At 39.4% G+C, this 23,243-nt stretch overlaps 4 protein-coding genes across 8 annotated transcripts in view; 1 reads left to right on the plus strand and 3 right to left on the minus strand.

Moving 5' to 3' along the window:
* Positions 1-10: 10 nt before the first annotated feature.
* ing1 (inhibitor of growth family, member 1) lies at positions 11-4,690 on the minus strand. Its single transcript, XM_062432120.1, has 4 exons — positions 4,552-4,690; positions 3,314-3,493; positions 2,392-2,540; positions 11-1,741 (listed from the first exon to the last, which is right to left on the minus strand). The coding sequence occupies exons 2-4, from the start codon at positions 3,450-3,452 to the stop codon at positions 1,100-1,102; spliced, it is 930 nt and encodes a 309-aa protein (XP_062288104.1). The 5' UTR covers positions 3,453-3,493; positions 4,552-4,690; the 3' UTR covers positions 11-1,099.
* Positions 4,691-6,303: 1,613 nt separating this feature from the next.
* Positions 6,304-15,691, minus strand: naxd (NAD(P)HX dehydratase). Of its 4 annotated transcripts, XM_062432097.1 has the most exons (12): positions 15,574-15,609; positions 11,990-12,652; positions 11,420-11,866; positions 11,021-11,171; positions 10,869-10,914; positions 10,679-10,767; positions 8,852-8,960; positions 8,297-8,347; positions 8,061-8,165; positions 7,832-7,952; positions 7,168-7,291; positions 6,304-6,853 (listed from the first exon to the last, which is right to left on the minus strand). In XM_062432097.1, exons 2-12 carry the CDS (start codon positions 12,498-12,500, stop codon positions 6,703-6,705), a joined length of 1,905 nt encoding a protein of 634 aa, XP_062288081.1. In that variant the 5' UTR covers positions 12,501-12,652; positions 15,574-15,609; the 3' UTR covers positions 6,304-6,702. The 4 variants fall into 4 exon arrangements, with proteins under 4 accessions (XP_062288081.1, XP_062288082.1, XP_062288084.1 ...); XM_062432098.1 differs by lacking the exons at positions 11,420-11,866; positions 11,990-12,652 and adding an exon at positions 13,221-13,402 and having other exon boundaries at positions 15,574-15,670; XM_062432100.1 differs by lacking the exons at positions 11,420-11,866; positions 11,990-12,652 and having other exon boundaries at positions 15,574-15,691.
* Positions 15,692-15,885: 194 nt separating this feature from the next.
* On the plus strand, positions 15,886-21,561 carry rab20 (RAB20, member RAS oncogene family). Its single transcript, XM_062432127.1, has 2 exons — positions 15,886-16,283; positions 20,288-21,561. Exons 1-2 carry the CDS (start codon positions 16,094-16,096, stop codon positions 20,887-20,889), a joined length of 792 nt encoding a protein of 263 aa, XP_062288111.1. The 5' UTR covers positions 15,886-16,093; the 3' UTR covers positions 20,890-21,561.
* Positions 21,562-21,627: 66 nt separating this feature from the next.
* col4a2 (collagen, type IV, alpha 2) overlaps positions 21,628-23,243 on the minus strand; it is a 56,561-nt gene continuing 54,945 nt past the window's right edge. For both annotated transcript variants that reach the window (XM_062432091.1, XM_062432090.1), the window contains one exon: positions 21,628-22,969. In XM_062432091.1, the coding sequence (XP_062288075.1) occupies positions 22,715-22,969 (255 nt within the window). In that variant the 3' untranslated portion in view covers positions 21,628-22,714. The remainder of the gene's footprint in view (positions 22,970-23,243) is intronic.

Consider the following 23,243-nt stretch of genomic DNA (forward strand, 5'->3'; position numbering starts at 1 on the left):
TTTGGGAATTTCTTTATTGTAACTGCAAATGTAATATTTGACCTAAACATACTTTTCTTGCTTTCATAGAAGTTATATACATAATTATGGCACTACCATCAGGTAAACTGGTTTTGTATACAAATATGAGCAGCTATCCACAAGAAAACACAACATTGGAGATCAATCTTTGCTATAGCAACATGGTGTTACATGACCAGTTGGCCAAAGCTAATTGATCATGTCAAAATAGTCTTGGAGGGGAAAATAAGACCGTTAATTGCATGCTGTCCAGTTCTGCAGTTAGTTTAAGTGTCAAAATAAAATGTAAAAAAGGCTGAATTGCAACTAATGAGGTTGTATAATTTGAAAGTTTAAAAGTTCAATATGCAGCTCTCATTGTTTTCACTTTTCAAGACTCAAGACTTATTTATGGCCAATTTAGAATTCATAACTTTACTAAATACTCTGGATTCATCTACGCTGCTTTGAGAAAAGCTCCCCATTTACTCTACCGTGCATAATATTTACCACATTTATCAAATTGAGTGAAATTTCAGCACCTTTTACTGCCCTCAAACATTCCTACAATTGAACAGAAAAAAAGCATCTCCACTTCTCTTTAACAATTTCACAATGCATTTTATAGATGCAAAAACTGCAGTGATACCACACCTGTCAGTGTCCGCAACTTTAATCTACTGCTCACTACAGACTGTCTGTTATTCAGTGAGTGAATGTGGAAGTAATTTCAAAAACCAAAAGCTTGTAAGATGTCATTAAATCCATAATATTCTTATTTGTTTAGACATGTTTTATTTGTTAATTGGGCATGTAACTGAGTGAGTGATGTTGCGTGCATGACAAACAAAAAGGGGATGTAAGTGCAGGACAGCTGCTTACACACATGCAGGTCGAACATGTACATTCTTTACAAATTATTCTGACCAGGAGGAAGAAATCTTGTCAGCTATATAGCAGTTACAAAAATAACTATTTACAAGATCACTCTGACCAACTCATCACTCTTTTTAAACAGCCATAACAGTAAATGGAAACAAGGACAAGACACAAAATACAAATTTGAAGCATTAGTGTTCATTTGGCCAGGCGGAGCGAGCTACCTGTTGTATGCCCTCTCCTTCTTAGCCCTCTCCAAGGCCTTGTCCATGGTCTTCTCATTCTCACCCCGACACTTGGGGCAAAACCACTTGCCTTTGGGCTTATGATGAAGGCCGACACAGGAGAAATGAAACCACTCGATGGGACATTCGTCGTTATCACAGCCAATCATCTCGCCATAGGACACCTGCTCGCACAGACAGTACGTTGGCTCATCTGGATCAATGGGCAGGTCTGGAGGTGACACTTCTCTCTCAGACTTTCCTTTGGACCTTTTCTTCTTCTTAGAAGATGTTTTGGCCCTCTTTTCCCGAGAAGCCCCTACTCCGACATCCTCAGATGTATCCATGCCCCCGTAACTTTCCCTGCTTTCCCCATTTTTCTGTCGTCTTGAGCGTTTCCCTCCAGCTTTGTCTCCGCCGCCTGAGCCTGGCGTGACCTCATCGCGCTTCTTGTCGTGGTGGCCAGTTTTGCCTGGAGTTATGGCGGCTGATGATGACGACGACGACGACATCATGGATGCTGTATTGTTTGCCATAGATGTTGCTATGGGAACATGGCTCTCTGGGAGTTCTTGTGAGGAAAGGAGGAGTTCAGAGTGCCAATCGATTTGACGCGTTCGATTCTCGACCAACTCCACCTGAAACAAAGAATGTTCATATTTTATTATAAAGTTCTGTCTGCTGTCTGAGTATATGTGGATGACTAAATACTTGCAAACTTTGCCCATCTGAGGGTGAAACTTTTAAAAACTATGATTTAGACTAAAGCTGTTTTAGTGTGGGTGTAGGGCTTCGATTACTTAGTTTAACAGATTGAAAAGAAAAGGTTGAGGCATTACTAGATTACTATTTGTTATCCAGTTGAATGTTGCAATATTTCACTAGTGCGGTGATGTAGGGGGTGCCATAACAACCACTAGACTGTGACATTCAAAATGTATGTCAAAGGGGAAGGTTAAATACGGTTATGTGCCTGTTAACCCTCTAGTGTGTACTGTAATAAGCTGATTGAGTGTTTACTGCTGGAGTCCTGCAAATGTTCAAATATGTTTTTTACTGGTAATGTTTTCAGGGATATTCAAATGGAAAGCCTGATACACCCCAGTACAAAAAGGTATTTTAGCATGCCTATATAAACTATTCTTAAAAACTACTCCAGTTTAGATTTGGTGAGAAAACATGTTCCAGGAAATCGCTGCTCTATACAACAGCAGCTACACACATTCAGACCTGTTAGTTAGCCACTGAGCAGCATCACCGGAGCAGCTGCAGGATGTTCTGCACTTACCATTTGACCAGCAATCTGAATCTTCTCATCTCCAAGCTCCTGACTGCGGATCAGTGCCCTCTGAATGGATAACTGAAGCTTGCGCCTCTGAAGTGAGTCGGATTCCTTGCGATACCGCTCATAAGCATCGTCAAGCTCCTTCAGAACATCTGGCAAAGAAGAAAGAGAATCATCAAAAATATTCTCAAAAAGGCACACAGATGAATAAATGTACACTTTAAGCTTCTATACTGTGAGTACATTTTCTGAAGCTTTAGACGAGTGAACAAATGTAGGAAGATGTAGGAAGACATCACAGTATGTCAACTGCAATGCTACTGAACTAAAAGTTAGCTATTTTTGCCTTCAGATATGTTAATTTAAATGCATTTAAAGTTACATTTCTGAGGTGTAAAGACAGCCAACATGCAGCTGCAGATAAAAGTGTCTTTAGCCTCATCAAAAGTGCACTCTGTGTATTGATCAAGACAGTCTTGTGGTTTGTAGTTATTACAGGGGGTGTGACTGTTAAAGACCAAAGTGGTAGCTGTCATACTAGATGTACAGAAAGAGGTAAGGGCCTAACAGTGGGTTCAGACATTACTCTCTGTAACAGCACATAGCAGCTGCATGTCTACAGAGTACTATGTAATTTGTTGAGTGTTGAGTTGTTAAGTACCTGCTTCAGTACTTAATAGCTACAAGAGTGCTGCTTTCTGAGTTTATAAGCTGCTGCTGATGAAATATTCATGGATATGAAGATGTAGTATTCATATCTGCTTAACTGTATGTTAAGCAGATATGTGTGGTTGTGCACTTGTGATGCTTGATGGAAGACAAACATATTGCTACCTTGCCTGTTGATTACTTAAAAAAAACAAAAACACTCAGCACTTTGCAAATGCATTGTGCTTGCAAGTAACATCGTGTCTAGAGTCTTTACCTTGATACTTGGCATCAATTTCCTTCATGAGAGACACACTCCTCTGCAAATCAAAAGGCAGGGACTCCACCAGGTCCAAATACTCCTCAACATAATTGACGACAACGTGGCTTGGGTCGCCATTGGTCGGGTTCAACATTGCGGATCCGTCTTTATCACAGGACACTCCGACACCTGCACCTGTTAACAACACATCACTGTTAAAGCGTCTATTGTTGCTAGAAAGCCACACTACATCGGACGTCTCTGATTTCTGTTACTGAGCATATCATCTCATGTTTTTAGAAGAGTTTTGTCGTGTTTTTTTTGTGCGGGTTGCTTGAAATCAGTCCGGAAATCTTCACGGTGATGGTCAAAAACGTGACGAGGGGGAGGGGGCAGCCGACCAGCAGTCAGCCATTCTGAAAACTGGTACGTGTACTATGCAGCTGCCAAAATAGCGAGGTGGTTTGGCACCGGAGAGAAATAGCTCAGATCATAGCTGATGTAAACAGGAGCCAGCTGACTGCAGATGGAGTACTTTGTGTTATTACTGAGCACAACATCTGTGTGTCCAGCATCAAGAAAGATAGCGCAAAGCTGTGTGATGGCTAGCGTTAGCTGGTTGGTTAGTTAGTTTTACATCACCGAGTCGATGTGTAGCAAAGTGATACACCAACACACTTACGTCAAATCCATCGCAAACACATGCAGCGCTGAAATGGAGTATTTCTATAAAAAGCAGTTAGCCAACATCTAGCTAGTTCTGATTAGCGCGTAAACTAAGCTTCAGCTAACCCCGAGTTAACTCTCACTATCCAAGTTTTAGGTTGGCTAAAATAACAATAACATTAGACTTTAGTTTAACTTGTAACGCCAGCTGGTTCTAATATTTTGCTGACAAGTTGAAAGTTTTATCAAGCGACTTCATGATTGGACAAACATCAAGATTAACGCAAAAGGGAAACATTGAGGAGCCACTTCTTTCGCCTTCATTTTTTGGTTCACTACACACAGAACACTTTAATCCCAAACATGACTAACCTTACACAAACACAGAAACAGCCTGAATCATTAGGAACATTTTTCGCAGTCATTTTGACACTTTAAAAGGGCTGTAACAGTTAGCTACATTAGCTCATGCTAGCCTTTAACGCAGCTGTGGCAATACTGTACGAAACGTCATGTTTATCACCGCAAAAAAAACTCTACAGCATGCGGATCTTGTTGGTAGCTAACCAGTTGTTAGAATGACTTACCTGTGTTGATATCAGTCGTTTTTTAGTATGTAGTATGTATTTGTTCTTGTTGGTATCTCCAGATCATGTGTGGGGAGTCGGTACGTAGCAGCAGCTATTGCTAGCTGATAGCTAAAGCACCCGAGTAAACGACTGCTTTTGTGAGCATGCGCAACAGTATGAAGCGCTATAGCAACCACTAACAGTTAAATGATGATCAAGGTCCGTCCACAGTACATTGTGGGCGATAACTATTAAATATAACCACACATTTATAGTTTTAAACATTGTTCTAGTTCATTTGGATGGGGGAGTTCACACCACAACTATAACTATAACGGTAGAGGTAAACGATATCGTTGGGATCACTTTCAGAGCGATTTGATGAACAATAAAAATAAAATAATAAATAAAACGATCAAAATCCTTACCCTGCTGCGGGTCAGTTTGGTTTATATTATAAAATGTCTGAAATAAAGACTTCTGATCAACACACTGAATCAGCACCCGCCTCTGAACTCTTCTGCTTTTCTTTTTATTTATCTGTACAACATGCAACAGTAACCGCTCATAATGAGCTGCACACACAGCTGGAGCGCGCAGCGCGTACTTCACACCGCTGGCTCACATCGTTGTCCTTATGGTTGTAGTTATACTTATCATTCTCAGTGAGGACGGCCCTTTATTAACACTATTACGGCTTATGTTTTGTACTTCTTTGTGAATATCAACTATTGCTTAGCCTTGATACTCAACTAACACCGGGCCGGCGGGACTAATTCTATTTACCGAGGGTTGGGAAAGTTACTTTGGAAATGTAATAGGTTACAGATGACTAGTTACCCCATTTAAAATGTAATAAGTAATGTAACTATATCAATTACTTAGTCGAAGTAATGTAAATTATTACATTTGATTACTTTTTGATTAGACTACTCTAATTCTCTAACTAATGTTTTTAACTGTTAGGGTAAGTGTATACCTATTAGGCCCACCAAAATCTAATTTCCGGTGATTTTCATGGATACTGACATGATTTATAAGGGAGATCATTTCTTATAAAGCAAGATTTACCTCTGATTTAAAAATGAATTCATTAGTTCATGCAGATTTTTGAATATAAAAATAAAGGTATTTTATGAAAAAGTCAAAAGTCATGGGCTTAATTGTGACACTGTTTAAGCCCATTTGTGTATAAGCCCATGTCATGATTTATTTACAAAATTACAAAAAACAGCAATATATGTATTAACATAAAAAATGAAGGAAAAACCCTCCTCCTGAGCTGAATCTTAAAAGGTCTGACTTCAGATGTAACCCCCTTTGTAATCATCAAAATTTAGTAACTATAATTTAATTACACATTTTTTCTCAGTAACTGTAACAGATTAGTTCCATTTACTTTGGAATAAAATTACGTAACGCTGTTACATGTAACTAGTTACTCCCCAACAACGTTGTATTCACCTTAGCGCTGCTCATTTCTTTGCACTATTTGTAACGAGTTCACAGAAAGTTTCACTTGTTTAGATATTCTTTGTGTATATATCTTAAGATTGTTGAGTTGTTATTCTGTGTAAGTACACTGATAACCATTAAACCAGTCATATTCCTTGTATGTGTCAACAGACTTGGCCAATAAAGATGATCTTGGCAAACAGAATTGACCCGTGATGTGTTCACATAATGCAGGTTAATACTGCCACCCTGCTGCAACACATAACTGCTTCGATGTCAGGTAGAATGCTTTAAGAAAAATTAATTCAGACAAAATCATATTTATTATTTATTTCAAAGATTCAAACATCACTTGGACTCAATTTATCTTACAATCTCAGTCTCTTTGGTGGGCTGGGAATAATTTAGAAACCTCATGTTTGCACCCATAACACTACTGAAGACACAGAGGACTGTCTGTTGTGTTTTTTTTAACATAGGTTTTTTTTTTATATTATTCAAACAATATATGTGTGTGTTTTTTTGCATCAGATTAGTCCACACTTCTATTACCCATATTCAGAGCATTTGCCACTAGCCCACCCGGAAGCTGGCATATTAGAAAAGTTCATCCGTCTTCCTCAGTGTTTTTATCTTTTTTGTCTTTTATTTTTTTGTAAGAATGCAAAACTGACTAAGTTCATAAACACGATGTCTGATTTCATTTGGCAGTTTTCAGCTTTCAAATAGCTTCTTGAAGGCTGAGCCAATCTCCTGGATCATGTCTGAGGTGGTGGTGGACCTGCCGTGCTGCTGGAAGGCTTGACTGTTGCACTGTCTGGTGAGAGCACAGGCCCCGTAACCTGCGACCATTGATGGATTCATACTGGAGGAAGACACAAGTGATGTGTAAGTAAACATATAATAACATATATAATAAAGACAGATTTATCTGCAAGTTGACTTTTATAACATGCTGAAGTGAATGCAAACCTGTGGTGCTTGAAGATAAGAAATCAATCCTAACACTGACATTATGTTTTGAAAAAGGGTTCATATAATGTCAAGTTTTGTGCATTTTGTAGGTGATGTGTATTTAAATCTAAAACCACAAATGTTGTCGTTTACAAAGTGCAATAAACTCTGATTAAATAAACTGTGATTAAAACACAATGCACAAACAGCCAATAATGTCTCCACCTTCTTATTAGTCCAGCTGCTGAAGCAGCATGAGCCCAGTGTGCTAGCACTCCCAAAGATCCAGACAGAAGGTCACCCTGTCCACCACATCTTCTCCCACTGCCCTCAATACTGCACGAGACCACTGAAAACAAGAAGACACAGCATGAGATCTGTGCACAGTCACAACTATCTCAGAGGTACCTTGATAAATATATGAGTAAGGATTTACACCAATGGAAAAGGAAAATGACAAACTGAGAAAGAATGAGTTGTGGGTGTCCACAAATTCTCTTTACAATTTAAAAAATTCATTACAAAAGCAATTGATGAGATATGTTAATCAGATTTATTCTATGTACTCAGTGGTTATCAAAGTTTTTAATCACGTTGCATTTGTGTATCGTGTATCGAACAAAGATACGGGACATCAACGACCTGAAGCAAAAGATCACTGATGCCATTGCCACCATTGATGAGGCTATGCTACAGCGAACATGGCAAGAAATCGAGTACCATCTTGATGTGCTTCGTGCAACTAATGGTGCCCATATAGAGGTGTATTAAATGATTACATTTCCACAGATTTTTCTATTCATTTGCTTTTGTAATACATTTGTTAAATTGTAAAGAGACTTTATGGACACCCTGTACTTTGTTTATTCAATGCGGGCTTTATACAGACCTTTACTGCCATCTGTAATAAGATCCTGTTCTCCTTTTAGCACCACAGTGAGGTTGCCCATAGCTACACTGAGCTGCATGACGCTGCGTTGGTGATCACTGTTGTCCATTTGCTCGTGATGCTGAGACAGCAAGATTAAACCAATGACATGCATTAACAGACACACAGAAGTATATGCAACATGCTCTGTATCAATTGGGGAGTAGCTGAACAGCGGTGAGAGACTCACCAGCGCCTCATACAGTCGGGTGAACTCCATGAAGTTAGGTGTAAGGATGCCCTTTTGGTACCCTTGGATAACAGATGGTTGCTGTGTAACAAGCCATAATCCATCCTGATGAAAACAAACAAACCATACACACACACACACACACACACACACACTCAGTGATTCTGCATGGCCTTGCTAATAAAATCCCATCTGTGCAACAGCTGAAACTTGATTTTATCAAGACAAGTACTCACTGCATCAATGACTATAGGAATATCTCTTGCTTTAGACTTCTCTATCACGTCCTGTAAGAGAGAGAGAAAACATGTCATCCAGACATAATGTTAAATACAGTGCTATTCACGGATTGTTGGTCCAACAAGTACACTGTAATGTTCTCTTAGGGACTCAACAAAATCTTAATGTACAGATAAACCTGTTACATTAGTCTAATAAAAAATGGGCTACACTCCCAACCCAAAATATATGCTAGTGTCATGTTTATATATTTCTCTACACACAGGGACTGATCAATCAAGGCTCAAGAGTGTCACCCAAGCATCAGTGTGTGTGTGCTTCTTTCAGAGAAAGTCAGAATTACCAGTATGAGATCTGCCTCCGTGTTTTTTGGCACATTTACTCATCTTTTCTGGGAATTCAAGTTAAATTTATTACTAGTCATACCTTGTGCAGTTTAAACTCTATCTAATAACTGTTATATATATTTATTTCCATGTGGTGGTTATGCATAAGCAGCTGAACTAAGAGGCTGTTTTGGATGCAAGGGAGTGTGAATGTATTCCACGTGCCTTGGCTGTTTTTAATAAGAAGTCTTCTCTCCCTAGACCTGGTCCCACCACAAGGCCGTGCAGTCTTGGGAGCCATTTTTCTATTTCTTCCACTGCATTAGGACTGTCCCTTAAAACATGCACACACACACACACACACACACACAAATACAAACACCAAGTTAGATGTGTTCGAATGCACAAATTATTATAAGTCTAATCCTAGTTATATTCTTTAAACTCTTTATATATTTCTTCATGCCTTATACATATATAATACTAGTTTTCATAGATAAAAAGTCCTTTGAATGCTGCCATGGCAACTGTGTACACACAAATAGACAAGTGGTTTAAAGATATATGCCTGTGTATATCTGTATGCTATGTAATCAAGTTCATACCTTGTATACTATTGGATATTTGCAAAAATGGTAAATATTTTCCAGTAGAGCTTGTCAGACTTATTGTTGGCATTTGCACTCTGCTACTTCTATAATATACTTTTTTGGGTGTGTGTTTCCATGACTATAAGTATTTATAATGCATTATGATTGCTCTTCACAACAGTCATAGGCGGTTATAACAATACAGTCACTTTCTCAAGACATTTAAGATGAATGAAAATCAAAATCAAAAACTAATACAAATCTAAATCATATTTCTTTTCAGTGCAGGATTTTTGTTGTTTCTGACACCCTTATTCAAAACGTTAAAGTCCCTCCAATCAAAAATGTGTTTCGCTCATTGTTACTTCACTTGAAGGTTTGACCTTCGCTTTGCAGAATGACACTGGGATACTATTAACATTCAGCTACTGAAAGTAGAGATTCTCTTTGTGCTTGACGAGAAAAACCTGAGTTTAAGTGGCTGACCTACAAGAATGATTTAGGACAACTAGTTTGGAGCCAATGCTGGTCCAGTAAGCAACACAAGTCTGATATGGAGACTTGCCTCCTGTGCACAAACACTGAGAATGAACTTTTCAGTGACATGTACTGCCAAGCAGTTACACTTTTAAAATGAAAGTGCTTTGCATATTCATAGCTGGGATTTTTTGAGGTAGAAGGAGTGGGTGGATTTTTTTAAGAACTTCAAGAATGTCTGACTATGTAATTGAACTTTTTGTGGAAAAACCATATCAGACACAAATGATTCAAAGCAGAGTATTTTTATATGTCTTGATAAATGTCTGGAGGGGATGAGGGTCTGACAGAAATTCAAAGTGGATGTTTTACTGTTTACCTCTCCTTTTCACTTAGACTATCAAAGACACTGCAGCCAATTTAACATCTTGAATGTTGTTATTGTATTGTAAGAAATCTAAAAATCCTGAGTAGCAAAACAATTATTTTCATATTACTTGAACAAACCAATAAACACAGATCTCATATTAACACAACCTACTTTACCTGACAAATAGCTGTCTTAAAGGCTTCATGGTTAGCCATAATCTCCCTCTCCAGCCTTTATGGCTGCATAAAGCCATGAGTAGACCTGTTACATACTACTGTAATTTCTGACCTTAAACAGTACTGTAATCCTACTTATAATGCCTTTTGACTGTTGTTATCACACTTCATGATGCACTGTGAAGGTTTGAACTTTCATAATGAATTCTGAATGTGTGAAGCAGTAATCAATCATACATCATCATAAATATGGGGTTATATAGAAGTCTTTAACTTAAGTTTAAATGTCCTAAATAATATTTGTTAGTACATAAGAATACACATTTTTGATGTAAATGCATATTATTCGTCTATTAATACTCTGCTTATTGTCAGTGATGAAAATACTACAGCAGAACTATATTAAGCTAATTGTTGTTGCAAGCAGATATGTACTTACAGAACAGGATGAACTATGAGCTCAGGGCTGTAAGATTTGATTACAGTTGCAGCATCTTTGGTGCAGAAGACATGAGACAAATCAGCCCCCTGGAGACAAGAACAGAAAAAAGGCACTCTATCAAAACCGAAACCAAAGCAAAAAAGATAGCGGGAACATTGATGATAATTCTGTCAGAACTTGTGTTTACCACTTTCAGTGCAGAGATGGCAGCAAAATATGGAGCTCCGGTATAGCTTTAAAGGGTGAAGATGAAAAAGAATTAGGGCTAAAAACAAATCACAGGAGAGATCAAATTGAGGAATGAAACCAAAAGAAGAAGCTGTTTTTTGCTAAACGTACTCTTGGCATCCTCCAATGATCCCGATGCGTCCATCTTGTCCCTTGTGCTTTTTGGATATCAGTGGAGGGACTGTACTCTTTACTAGTGAGAGGAGTTCATCTTCCATGCCTCTGTGTGATGTGGACCCCAAGCTGTTGAAGCGTTCAAAGACTGAGGAAATAAACAAAGTGAAGTTTTAAAGTGTGGAGTGCTTCTTTGGCCTCTTTTTTTTCCCCTTTTACACATACACACAAACAAACAAACATTTGGGAACAAATACACAACTAAAACAGAGATATCTGCAGGAACATGCAAGTAATTGAGTGACAGCTCGATCACTGAGCTCTAATGCATCTCTATTTTCCATTTTCTCTTCACACATTCCACCTCGTGGCTGCACATGACACCGAAACTAATACCTAATGCCTGGGGATCTTGGTTCAATAGCTGACTCTGTTGGGTGAAACAGTTTGTCTGAGGTGAAGGCCGTTTCAGATGACCGGGCTGGCCACGTGTGCATGATGGAGAGGCACTGGAGAACACAGAGGCGCGGGCGGGGGGAGCAGTCTTAGTGGGGGTAGTTGCAGAGCCGGGTCTGGTGGAGGAGATGCTGGAGAACATCTGACCGAGCATCTGAAGCATGTGCAGCTCCCTGGCATGTTCGCCCTCTCTACGATGGTCTTCTGCCTGCAAGCGCTGCTCCTCCATCCGGTAGAAGCTGTCCTCCGCCTGGGCGCTCTGCTCCAGGAACTGCTCCATCAGCTTCTCCATGGGGAAGTTGGCGCGCCGCTTCCTGGGCCGCTTGGGTCTCGTGGTTGTCAAGTTACCGGCTGACTGGCTGCTGTTATGTGGTCTTACTGGAGTACCTGAAGTGGACAGGGTTGAGATGTTATGCGATGAGTCTTTGACCAAATACAATCAAGAAATCATGGTCCATATCAATCCAACACAGAAGAATGAATGCATGTGGACTAGGATCGAGCACTTACTGTTATTGCCCACTGTCACTTTAACCGGGATAGGGATGGGAACAGTTGGGTACTCCAACTTCACTTCGGTCTCTGCAGGGAAAGTACACTCCCCTGTGCTCTCAGAGTATGCATCTTGAGCATCCTCTCCATCCTCCTCCAAGCCATCCACGGCCTCCTCTCCGGCGCCGCCGTCCATTAACTCCAGAGGGTCAAGAGCGGGCCGGTTGCTCAAAATCCTCTCCATGGTGTCGTAAAACTTACAGATCTTGTGATACTGCCCGTTGTTCCGCAGGTTGCCCTCCTTTGCTAACAAGTACTGTCTCTTGAGGCTTTTGATCCGCACCCTGCATTGTTCCGGCGTCCGTTCAAACCCCATCGCCCCCAGCCTCCGGGACACGTCGCGGTACACGAAGCTGTTTCGGAAGTTTCCATCCAGCGCTACCTGGATGTCCTGCTCCCCCCAGATGTTCAACAAGGTCCTCGTCTCCACATCCGACCACAAGAAGCCCCGCGTTGTGTTTGCTTGCATGTCTGATCCAGGCGAGGCGTCCTTGCACAGTAAACGCCACGACAGGGAGTTGAAGGGAGATGTTGACACTGCGGATTATGACGGACGTCTGGTATGGATCTTTGCTCCTAGCCGCGCCGCTATCCCAAACAACGTCCACTGGCCGTTTCGGACTTTGGGGCCAATGAGTACAGTGTTAAACGTAGGGACCATTACAATAGCTTATGCAGATCAACTCTTTGTATCCTGGCCCCGACTATGTTTATCCTTTACGTCGTTGGCAAAATGCGTAGCTTAGCAGTTAGACATAAACTGACCGGAGATCAGCCAACCCCAGCTCTTTTCCCAACCTTTACACTTATCGGGGATTTGAAACTGACCTCTGATCAGTCCTTTGAGGGTAACTTCACCTTTCTCCGCCTGTTCCACCGCCCATGCTAGGAGTCTGCGGGGTCCTAGAGACCCACATATACACACACAAACCGGTCCCACTACACGACTAGATATTAGCTTAGCTGTAGCTAGCAGGGCGCTTGTAATAAAAACTAATATTATAACGCTGCTTACACTTTACCTTTCTCGTTCACACAGACCAACGTGGCCACAATGGACAGCGCAACTGTGATAAAGCAAAATGACAGCGTCTGTATCTGTTGCGGCATGTTGTTGTCACTCATGTCATACCATGTCGCCACCGATACATGAAGTTTTTCCAGCAGTGTTGTGATCAGTTCTTCTTACCTAAACTGGGGCCGCGTTTCAGCGCTGTGAGCTGTGTACAAATGATCCGGATCATGGGGCGCTCTCTTGCTCTGTTCGATAGTGATGCAGGAAGAGCTCGTGCTGCCTTTAGGTGTCCCTCGGACATCCCACAACCACCGTAGAGACTATCAATCAGCGGTGTGTTCATGCGCTGTGTTGATCTTTATATAAAGACATACAGAGGGGACCTCTTTAAATACATTTTTAAATGTTAGTGTTTATATAACTCTTATTTGTAGCTGTTTATATTTCTAATGTAATATCTATGTTTTACAAGTACTTTGTATACACTCATTGGCCTCTGTATTACGTGTATCTGTGCAATCTAACTCCATCCAATACAACAGCTCTGCTTAACATTCTACATTTATGAAGTTTATACATTATCAGTTTTTGTTGACACTGTCAGAAAGGTGATAATTCTACTTTAGGTTTATTATTGAGGTCATGGTGGGTGATGGTGGTGTATTAGGGTGCGTTATATTAAATGGTGTTCTTAATATTGTGTTCACACCATTAACATACATGAGGGGGGCAAAAATATTAGGAACACCAGTCAATATAATTCATTCCAGTATGCCGCCACCACCACTTATCACCTTTCTGACAATGTCAGCAAAAACGGAAAATGTATAAAATTCAAAAAAGTAGAATTTATGGCAGAACTGTTGTATTGGATTGAACAGGTATGACATATTATTACACATTTCTTTATTCTACGAGATCTTTACTTATGTAGCCTTTGTACGTGTTTTATTATTTTTGTACATTTTTTAGTTGTATTTATTTCACATTCGACTAGGCAATGTAATACCAATAAAGTCGCATTGAAATTAATTGAAATCTGTCACAGCTGCTGAGTGAAAGTACCTTAAAGCTGCACCTCTTCTTATGATTGCTATATATTGGGTTGTAATCTAATACAACCGTGGTTGCAACATCAAAGCACTGATGTCCCCCATAAATATCCCACTAATAATTATATATGCACTATAATAATAATGTAAGCATATATATATTTTCTTTGGTTTTTCAATGTATTTCAAAGATTTATTTCTTCTGTAGGCCTACATTAGTTTGACAAATGTGACACTGTCCCTGGAAATGAAGGTATGTGAATAAGTCAGTCATATCATCAATGCAATCATTAATTAAATTCTGTTAGTAAGCAGAATATTCTGCTGTTCTGACATTATTCTGCTTATGGCAGTTATCTGAGTGAACAAAGCTTATCCTATTCTTATGTTAAATGTTGCCAGACTCCTATGCGAATATCTCTGCATGCAAATGTCAGGCCTTGCAGATACAGTGATATGTGCCAGGCTATATGATGTAAATAATTGCCAAATGAGCCTACTTATAAAATGTATTGTTTATGTATTTGTTGTGCTCTGCTCAGCAGAGAGGGGTGAAGCATTTCACATTCTTGGCCTCCCGATTGACAGGAATGTCTCCTTTTAAACAGGAGTAACATATTTACGACAGTACCTGAAGGCAGCACATGAGCTGGTCCAACTAGAACTGCTTTAAATGTCTAAAGGGGCAATTTAAAACCTACAAAGCTGCACACAGATGGCAACTGTAAGGAATAAAAAGTATTTGAATCATTCACTAACCATAGACTAAAACTTTATTGCCTGAATTCTGTTTTAATTCTTTTATAATGACCTGTCTCGAGTGGAAAAGCCCAATTGGCTTTAAAGATTTCCACAGTTTGAGGAGCCCTCTTTTTTGAAACTTCTCATTTGTTCTTTAGCAAGTTTTTTTTTTCGACAAAGGAAAGCAAGAATCTGTAATCTACTTAGTCGAGCGGATAGGGACAGTCCAAAATGAAAAAAAAAATCATGTACACAGTACTGTAGTCTGAATTTGCCCTGAGTTTAGCCTCGTGGGTGGAAATTAAAAAAAACAACAACAACTTGGCAGACAAAATACAAATACAGATATAGGATATGCAAGTGAAATTGCAGCAAATTATTTGGATTGTCAGAAAAGGCTATATTATTATACATATTAATAATATGTATAATAATATTTACATTCAATAAAATAATATGTAGGAGGAATGAACGAACACACAATCAAGGGGTACAGACTAATAATTAAGTAAAATTTGTAAATCATTTTATATGTTTCAAATATTGTTTGGTTCTTTGTTGCTTTTTCTATTTTTCAGCTTGACTAGATAATTGTAATAAAGCTTAATTAGAATGAGCTAATATTTAATTTCATGTGAAATATGAAATTTCCCAAAAATCAAAAAAAGTTGGATTAAAAACCTAACATTTTTGTCCTTTTAATTGTTTTAAAATTAAATGGAAATATCACTTACATGATCGTATCTTGTGCTCATATCTAGGAAGGCGAAGTCATGGCCCGCCCTCCTCTGCCTCTGATTGGCTGGTCCTCGTTGCTTTGGTTTGACATGTTTAGGTATGAGGAGTGGGATTGGTCAGAAGGGTTTAGGATAAGCCAATCGGAAGTAGAATAGGTAGTGTCGTGACTTTGATATCCGACCTAGGAAAAACAACATGCCAGCGGGGGCGGCGCAATGGCAGCGGATGAACCTGAGAGGCTAAACTCAGGGAAAGAGGCTGGACATTGCTCTTTAGCTCCTCACCTACTTCCTGTTTCACCTCAGTTACTTTTTGAAGCTGAGATCAGACTTGAGAGTGAGCTAACACTGCATATGGCCGCTGTGACACAGATGAACTTTGGTTCATAAAATGACGCATTTAACAGGAATTCACCAGCAGACTAAAATGAGTTTTACCAGCTAGACCGCGTCTCTTTTTCAAGGATTAAAGAGAGAGAAAAAAAGCTCCCTCGTTGGTGGGACACGACCCAGCATCATGCCCGAGTCGTCGAAAATGAAGAAGCCCGACGTCAAGGTTGTTCTCCTGGGAGACATGAACGTGGGGAAGACGTCGCTGCTCCACAGGTACACGGAGAAGAAGTTCAAAGACACGATCAGCACCGTCGGAGGGGCGTTTTTCCTCAAGCAGTGGGGACCTTACAATATCTCAATATGGGACACTGCTGGTAATACCTCCTTCAACAGACTTCTTCCACAATGCATTTTAAAACCTTATCAAGTCTCCTTCCTGTGGCTTTACTAACTGTGTTTACCTGATAACGCGTGACCCCACCACCTGAGGCAATCACTGGCACGTGACTGCTCAGTCTGCAGACTGCCTGTCTAATGGGTACTGCTGGCAGCACTGGCACTCAGCAAACATGCCTCCTTCTTTCTGTTATTCTCACACATAACACTGATGAAGTATATAGTGCTGAAACAAAGTGTGGAACAAGGTGAAAAGAGGATAAAAACAAACTGATAGTCCAAAGAAAATCTGAAATGAAACATAAAATTTAGTTGTATTTCCCTTTTAAAAATGACCTACTACAGTATTGTACCTTTTTAAAATAATCTTGAAAGAACACTTCAACACTAAGGAGGGTTACCAGTTAAATTGTGATTGTAAACATATGATTTTATACATAATACAATATTAAAAAACTAAACTCAAAAACTAAAAACTATAATATGTCTACTAAAATGAACAGTGCATTTTTAGAAAATGTATCAGTTCCTGTTTTTATAGTCAGTTGTTCTTTTATCATTTTGGACTTTGTGTCAACTGAGTTTCCGTTTCTGGCTAAACTGTCTCTTTCAGTTTTGGTCACTTGTGATGAAAATTTGCCATTTACTTTTTACATTTTCCAGAGTAAATCGTTAAAGTCTTAATTAGAAAATAATTGATTGATTTATAAACATTGAAAATAATAGTTTATTCTACTTGGTCATGATGAGACGTGTTTGTAAGCCGTGTGAGTCATTTAGTCATGGATTTGTTCATAGGATGACAGGAAACCACCCACCACGCAGGCACCTGATTACTCAACAAATATTTTAAAGTCCTGCAAGTTATTGTTCATAAACTGAATTGAATTGCCTAATATCAGACTCGTTAGCCTTAATGAGTCAACTGGACTTGGTGGAGTGGATGGATTCAAAGGTCTGGACCAAGCAATGGACATAATATTGTTTTATTAGAATATATATAATGCTGCAAATAATAATACATTGCTTTACTTTGTATGTCCTGCTTGCTGAATAACACAGATCTGAAAAAAATCAGTGTGCTACACCCTGTGCTGTATTGCTCAATATTTGACTAATCTGACCTAATCATTGCCATTGTTCTTCTGCAGTACACACACACACACACACACACACACACACACACACACACACACACACACACACACACACACACACACACACACACAAGCAAACATGCATAGCAATTAACCTATTTTCTTAATCTGTTAATAGCTGTCTGACACAAGAGGCATAAGACATGACAATCGGTGCTTGATGTGTGGGAAAAAAAATCATGATTGCAAGTACTCGTCTCTGAGTAGAGAGCCTCTAAAACAGCATAGTTAATCCAAAAATATATATGAGTTGATAAACTTGTGTTTATGTGCTGTAGCCTAAATGATAACATATTTATCACAAAGCCTTACATTCAACCAGAGAGGGTAATTTGATCTTAAAATGCAATAACACAAGACACTTTTTCAGCCACTTCAATTGATTAATCTGCAGCCCTTAAAATTAATGAAAAACAATGATGAATGTGCCTCTCAAGTTACCATTGACTAATGATGAATAGAAACCAAATGCACTGACATAATGATGTTGGACTAAGACTGCAAACAACAATTATTTTCATTATAGATTTACCTGTCCATTATTTTCTCAATTAATCAATTACTTGTTAGGTCCATATAATGTCATCATGTCATGTTTTGTCCCTACCAACAGTCCACAACCCAAAGATATTTAGTTTACGATCATAGAAGACTAAATAAACCAAAATGTATTCACATCTGAGAAGCTGGAAAAAGAGAATTTGGAAATATTTTGCCTCAAAGCTATTAATAGGTTATCAAAAGAGTTGTAAATTCATTTAATAATTGGCAACTAAATATTGCCATTTCACTACTGACCAACTAAACTGATGATTAATTTCAGCAGTATATGAAAGTGTTATTGGCACAGTTACATGGAGAGCAGTCTCTGCTTTGTACCTGGTAACACCTTCATTATAGAAATTGAGACTTAGGACTTTTTATTTGTTGAATGGATTGAAAATGCAGAATATAGATAGTGAGAGTGAAGTAGTCAGTGATGAAGAACAGCGTATCCATCATCATCTAACATGTGTAGTTAGTTGTACCGTGTTAGATTTTAAATCATTTGAATTGAAGCATTTGAATTCTCATTTGCATGTTGCAGCAACCATTTGCACCTCAGCAGTCTGAAATAGAAAATATAGTTAGTCTGTTTATACATAGAAGAAGTTGGGTTTTTTTCATTATACAATACATGTACAAACTTCTGCTTATTTGTTCCCTAACTAACCCCAAAGCTCTTTAAGAGCCTAAAAGTTGGCTGTGAGGTATTGCGTCTGGTTAATGCTGATGAATAAGCTGAACACCCTCTTCAGCAAATACACAATTCACAGTGGAGTCGGTGAGCCACAGAGATAAGGAAAGGCCGGCCATGTCACCACTAAGCCATTTCCTGTGTGTTTTCCGTTCTTCTATGACCTTTGAAAGGAGGCTGTTGTGTCCATTTGATTTAGTCACTGCGGTGGAGAAACGCTGGGTCAGCGCTGAGTCATTTGAAGGCGACTGTTGCAGTCCTATCAGCATTGACCATAAAGTGATGGAAGAGAGGCCGTTAGAAATGTTCTCCTAAAATCTGTCAGATGTTTGGCTCACCGCAGTGAAACCAGGCTGTCTGCTGCTCATTTTTTCAATTGATATCACATTTTTACAGTTTGGACAGTTCGGTTTCAAAGCCCCACGCAGGCATTTAAACTAACCCTTACCCTGTTCCTCTTAATAGTCATATGACATAGCTATGACAGGAAGACTTGACTCCCCGTGATTTATCTTGTCGTTTCCAAACTTGCATGATATAGTACTTTCCATAAGCAGAAGGAAGGCTGAGTAAGTGAAGGCTTCTAGTTTCTCACGCTTAAACTTCTACCATATAAAAAAGAAAAACCCTCCAACTCAGATCCTCAATACATTCCTATCTATATCATTATTTTATTCTTAGCTACAATTAGAGCTGAAACAATGTGCCAATAATGGATTAGTTGATCAACAGAAAATGAATCGACAGCATTGGCAACTTCTGATTATCAAACATGTCTGTCAATCATATTTCAAGCCAAAACACATAACAATCACTAGTTCCTGCTTTTGAAATGTGATGATTTGCTGTATTTCTTTGTCATATTAATCAATCTTTATTTATATAGTGCCAAATTACAACAAAAGTCATTCAAGGCACTTAACATATAATATATATGGAGGTAAATTCTTTGGGTTTTGCTGATGCTCGGATGAAATGAAGAATGTTTTTTTCCAAACATTTTACAGACTACAAAATTGATCAGTTAATTGAGAAAATTATCAACAGAATAATTGATAATAACAATAATCTTATATTAATACAACATCCCAAAAAAAATCCCTCGTTCACTTTTTACAGGTGTTGATTTAACTTGAGGGTAATTTTGGAGGCTATCGTTGGTTGTGCTGTATTAGGAGGAGCTTCTAATATTTAGTCTATCCTCAATGATTCATACATGGGTGGACAAAATGTTTGAGCAGCTTCCAAAATGACCATGAAATTGAATCAACACCTCTAAAACAGTAGGATTTATGACAGGACTGTTGCATTACACAGCATTAGCTAGATGTATAGTACCTAATAAACTGTCTACTGAGTATTGACCAAGAGATGCCCTCAATGGAAAAATATTCACACACTGCACAATGTGTCCTTTCAAGAATCCTGCATATTTCAGCAACAAAGGTTGTTTCTGTTTTCAAACTGCTGACTGTCGCGCACATTTTCTCTCTGTTCTGTATCCTTCTGCCCTGCTGCTCATACAGTGTGGAGGTTTTTAAGTCTGTGTGGTAATGGGGCCTCACTGACCTCCTTCTTGTCTCCACAGGCCGTGAACAGTTCCATGGATTGGGCTCCATGTACTGTCGAGGTGCAGCTGCTGTCATCCTGACTTACGATGTCACCAACTGGCAGAGCCTAGCTGAGCTGGAGGAGCGCTTCCTGTCTCTGACTGATACCGCTAACCTTGACTGCATTTACGCCGTAGTGGGCAACAAGGCCGATCTCACGGACCCTAAAGCTCAGCGGCCTCAGGAGACGGATGTGGTGTCGGAAGACCGAACTGAGTGTGAGGAGGACCAGACAGAGCCACAGGTGCCTTCTGCTTGCCCCACGCCCCCAGCCTCCCCTGCATCCCTCTCTGGCTTGATGCTTCACCAACAGGTTACTCACGAGGACGCAGTAGCTTTTTATGGCAGAATACTGCGCTACAAGGGCCTGGATGAAAACAACAGCCTGCCTGCAGAGAAGATGTGCTTCGAAACAAGTGCAAAGACGGGGTATAATGTGAATACTCTGTTTGAGACGCTGTTTGATCTGGTGCTGCCTTCTATCCTGAGGAAGAGAAATGAGAACCAGGAGTCTCCTACAGTGGACCTGGAGGAGTGCAGGGGGGCCACCGGCAAGCGATCTAGATCTGCCTGCTGCTAGGATGGAGAGGTGGAGAAGCTGCCACCAGCAGAGACTTTATTTTAACAAAGGACAATCAACAAGTTGCTCTGAACACCAAATGACATACTGTGATGGTACTACCTTTTTGCCTTGACTGAGACTCAATAGCATTAATGACCTCCCAGTAACGCACACATGCAATTAACACAAACACGTTCTTGATGCTGTGAAGAAGGTCGAACTGAAGAACATTGTGTCCAGCGACATTTTATCTATTTCAATGTACGGATGATCAAACTGAAAAGCATAGTAGTGTCCGGTGACATTTTAAGTGTTTCAATCTAAGGAAGGGAAATAAGTGTTGTTATCACTCTATGCTTTGAAAGCTTCCACCCCAATGACCTAAACTGCACTTGTATCCCAAAGATGAGTCAGTAGGCAAATAATACACATCAGAAGTCAAACACTGCTATTTGTTAATGTTTTGGAACATCACTAATTTTACAGCACTAATTGTTACTCGAGTGGCACACTGCACTGTGTTTATTATAGTAAAATTGTTCATGAATCACATTTCTTTTTGTCTACTTTGATGCTCTGTTACTAGCATTAATACTTTTATATTCTGTCAGCACATTTGTGACTTTTCAATGAGTGTAAATAGTGAACACCCCTGTTGAATTTTTAAGCACGCTGTCATAATAAAGATTTTTATTTTGCAGTCGGTGCGGTCTGTCAGATTAAGATAAAATTGTGAGAATAAAATGACACAGGAAGTATTACAAACAACATTTAATCTTTACAATTCAATGAAATGATCGTGTTATGGAAATTATAGTAATTACATAACATTGAAAACAAATGATGTCAGTATATTTCTAATCAGTTTGTTTATTTCCAAACAAGTTTGTTTACTTTTGGCCTACTTTCTAAATTGTATGAAATAATCTAATCTAAGCCAGGATCACTGACCGGAGGGAGGATTTGCTGCAGCCAGACCTTTGATCCAGGCTGTTTACAATCTGTCTGGTTGGCAGCTTGGGGCGGTTCAATCATTAGTAACTTAGGAAAATGAGTGTGACGTAGGCATTATTCGATAAGATATATATATATATATATATATATTTGTATATTTAAAACTCTTAAGGGAAGGGGGTCAAGTTCATTCAGCTGATATAAATACAAAGAGAATCAGTGCATCGTGTGAACATATGGTGTACGAAAAATTATAAAAACTGAAGAGAGAAATTTGCTGTAATTGATATATGCAGAAACAGATTAACAACTTGAAAAGACATGTAATTTTATAAAAAAGAGGTTCTGTTAGAGAAATGGAATAAAAGCAGGATAGTACTTTAAACAGTATCAACCAACAATAGTTCAAGACCTCTAATGACATTCTTTTACCTCCTTGAGATGCAGTGTTAGTGGCTTTACGGTGGTCTGTACATCCTAATAAATGACAATGCGTAGATAAACTGAAGCAGTGCATACACATGGGCATCTTTGGTTAAGCTGTAGTGTACGGTCTCTAAACTGTGTCATAGTAGCTGAGGTAATAAGTTAACAGTAAGCACCAATCCACATTTAACATAACAATACTAGTTTTCCCATAATCCTGCTGACTTCTTTATGGGGCTTCTGTCTTATCTACAGTGGGGCTCTTTTCACTCGAAACTCAAGGCGGCAAACAGTCATTGCATGTCTGAGCTCTGTGGCTTGGGGAGAAAGCTTCCCATTCACATTGATCTATGTCAGTATTTCAGATCCCCTTTGCTGATTGGTTTAGCACACGGATAAGGAGATGACACTAGACCACTGTCAATGGAACAACTTCTTTTTGTCAGTTTTACTGTAATGTCTCTCACAAGTTCTTCATGCAGACCTGGCAGCGGCTGATGCGTGACAGGAGCTGGCCTGCTTTGAGCGTCTCTGATGAAGGGTCAGTATGGAATGACTGATCTACGGAGGTTAGCCAGAAGCTGTTCTTGTTAGCAAAGTAGTGGCATGTGCCTTTGGCCCCATTACACTCTATGAATGGTGTTGTTCGGAAGTCCTCCAGGCAGGAGCCAGGCGATGACAAGGACTGACCCCCACCTTCACTTCCTGCTGAAGTATGCTGTGGGGACAAAGGTAAAGTGAGGCAGGTTAGAAGTCAAAAGTTTTTTTTTCCTGTTTTTATGTATTTTTCTTCCATGCCATAGAGCTCCACAATTAAAAACACATTAGTGAGCCCCACTGTTGGATTGTGTGACAAGTTGCTTCATGTAATATTCACATCTGTGGCTCTGGAGGAGCTTTGTGTAATTAGAAATAATCGAGACCACCGTTTTAGAACAGAAACTGTGTTAGGGAGTTGAGAGACATGGGCATTTATCAAGTTGCATTTTGAT

Source organism: Scomber scombrus, chromosome 13 (genome assembly GCF_963691925.1).
Source record: "Scomber scombrus chromosome 13, fScoSco1.1, whole genome shotgun sequence".
Classification (NCBI taxonomy): Eukaryota; Metazoa; Chordata; class Actinopteri; order Scombriformes; family Scombridae; genus Scomber; species Scomber scombrus.

What these genes read in the sequence shown, in the direction of transcription:
- naxd (XM_062432097.1), bottom strand. Translation starts at nt 12,500, where the DNA reads ATGCAAGCAAACACAACGCGGGGCTTCTTGTGGTCGGATGTGGAGACG. An exon ending in TTCCTATAGTCATTGATGCA is followed by an intron (nt 8,166 to 8,296) that starts GTGAGTACTTGT and finishes TGTTTTCATCAG; the next exon opens with GATGGATTATGGCTTGTTAC. An exon ending in CCCGACTGTATGAGGCGCTG is followed by an intron (nt 7,953 to 8,060) that starts GTGAGTCTCTCA and finishes TTGCTGTCTCAG; the next exon opens with CATCACGAGCAAATGGACAA.
- rab20 (XM_062432127.1), top strand. Translation starts at nt 16,094, where the DNA reads ATGCCCGAGTCGTCGAAAATGAAGAAGCCCGACGTCAAGGTTGTTCTC. An exon ending in CTCAATATGGGACACTGCTG is followed by an intron (nt 16,284 to 20,287) that starts GTAATACCTCCT and finishes TTGTCTCCACAG; the next exon opens with GCCGTGAACAGTTCCATGGA.
- ing1 (XM_062432120.1), bottom strand. Translation starts at nt 3,452, where the DNA reads ATGTTGAACCCGACCAATGGCGACCCAAGCCACGTTGTCGTCAATTAT. An exon ending in AATTGATGCCAAGTATCAAG is followed by an intron (nt 2,541 to 3,313) that starts GTAAAGACTCTA and finishes CTTCTTTGCCAG; the next exon opens with ATGTTCTGAAGGAGCTTGAC. An exon ending in TTCAGATTGCTGGTCAAATG is followed by an intron (nt 1,742 to 2,391) that starts GTAAGTGCAGAA and finishes TCTTTGTTTCAG; the next exon opens with GTGGAGTTGGTCGAGAATCG.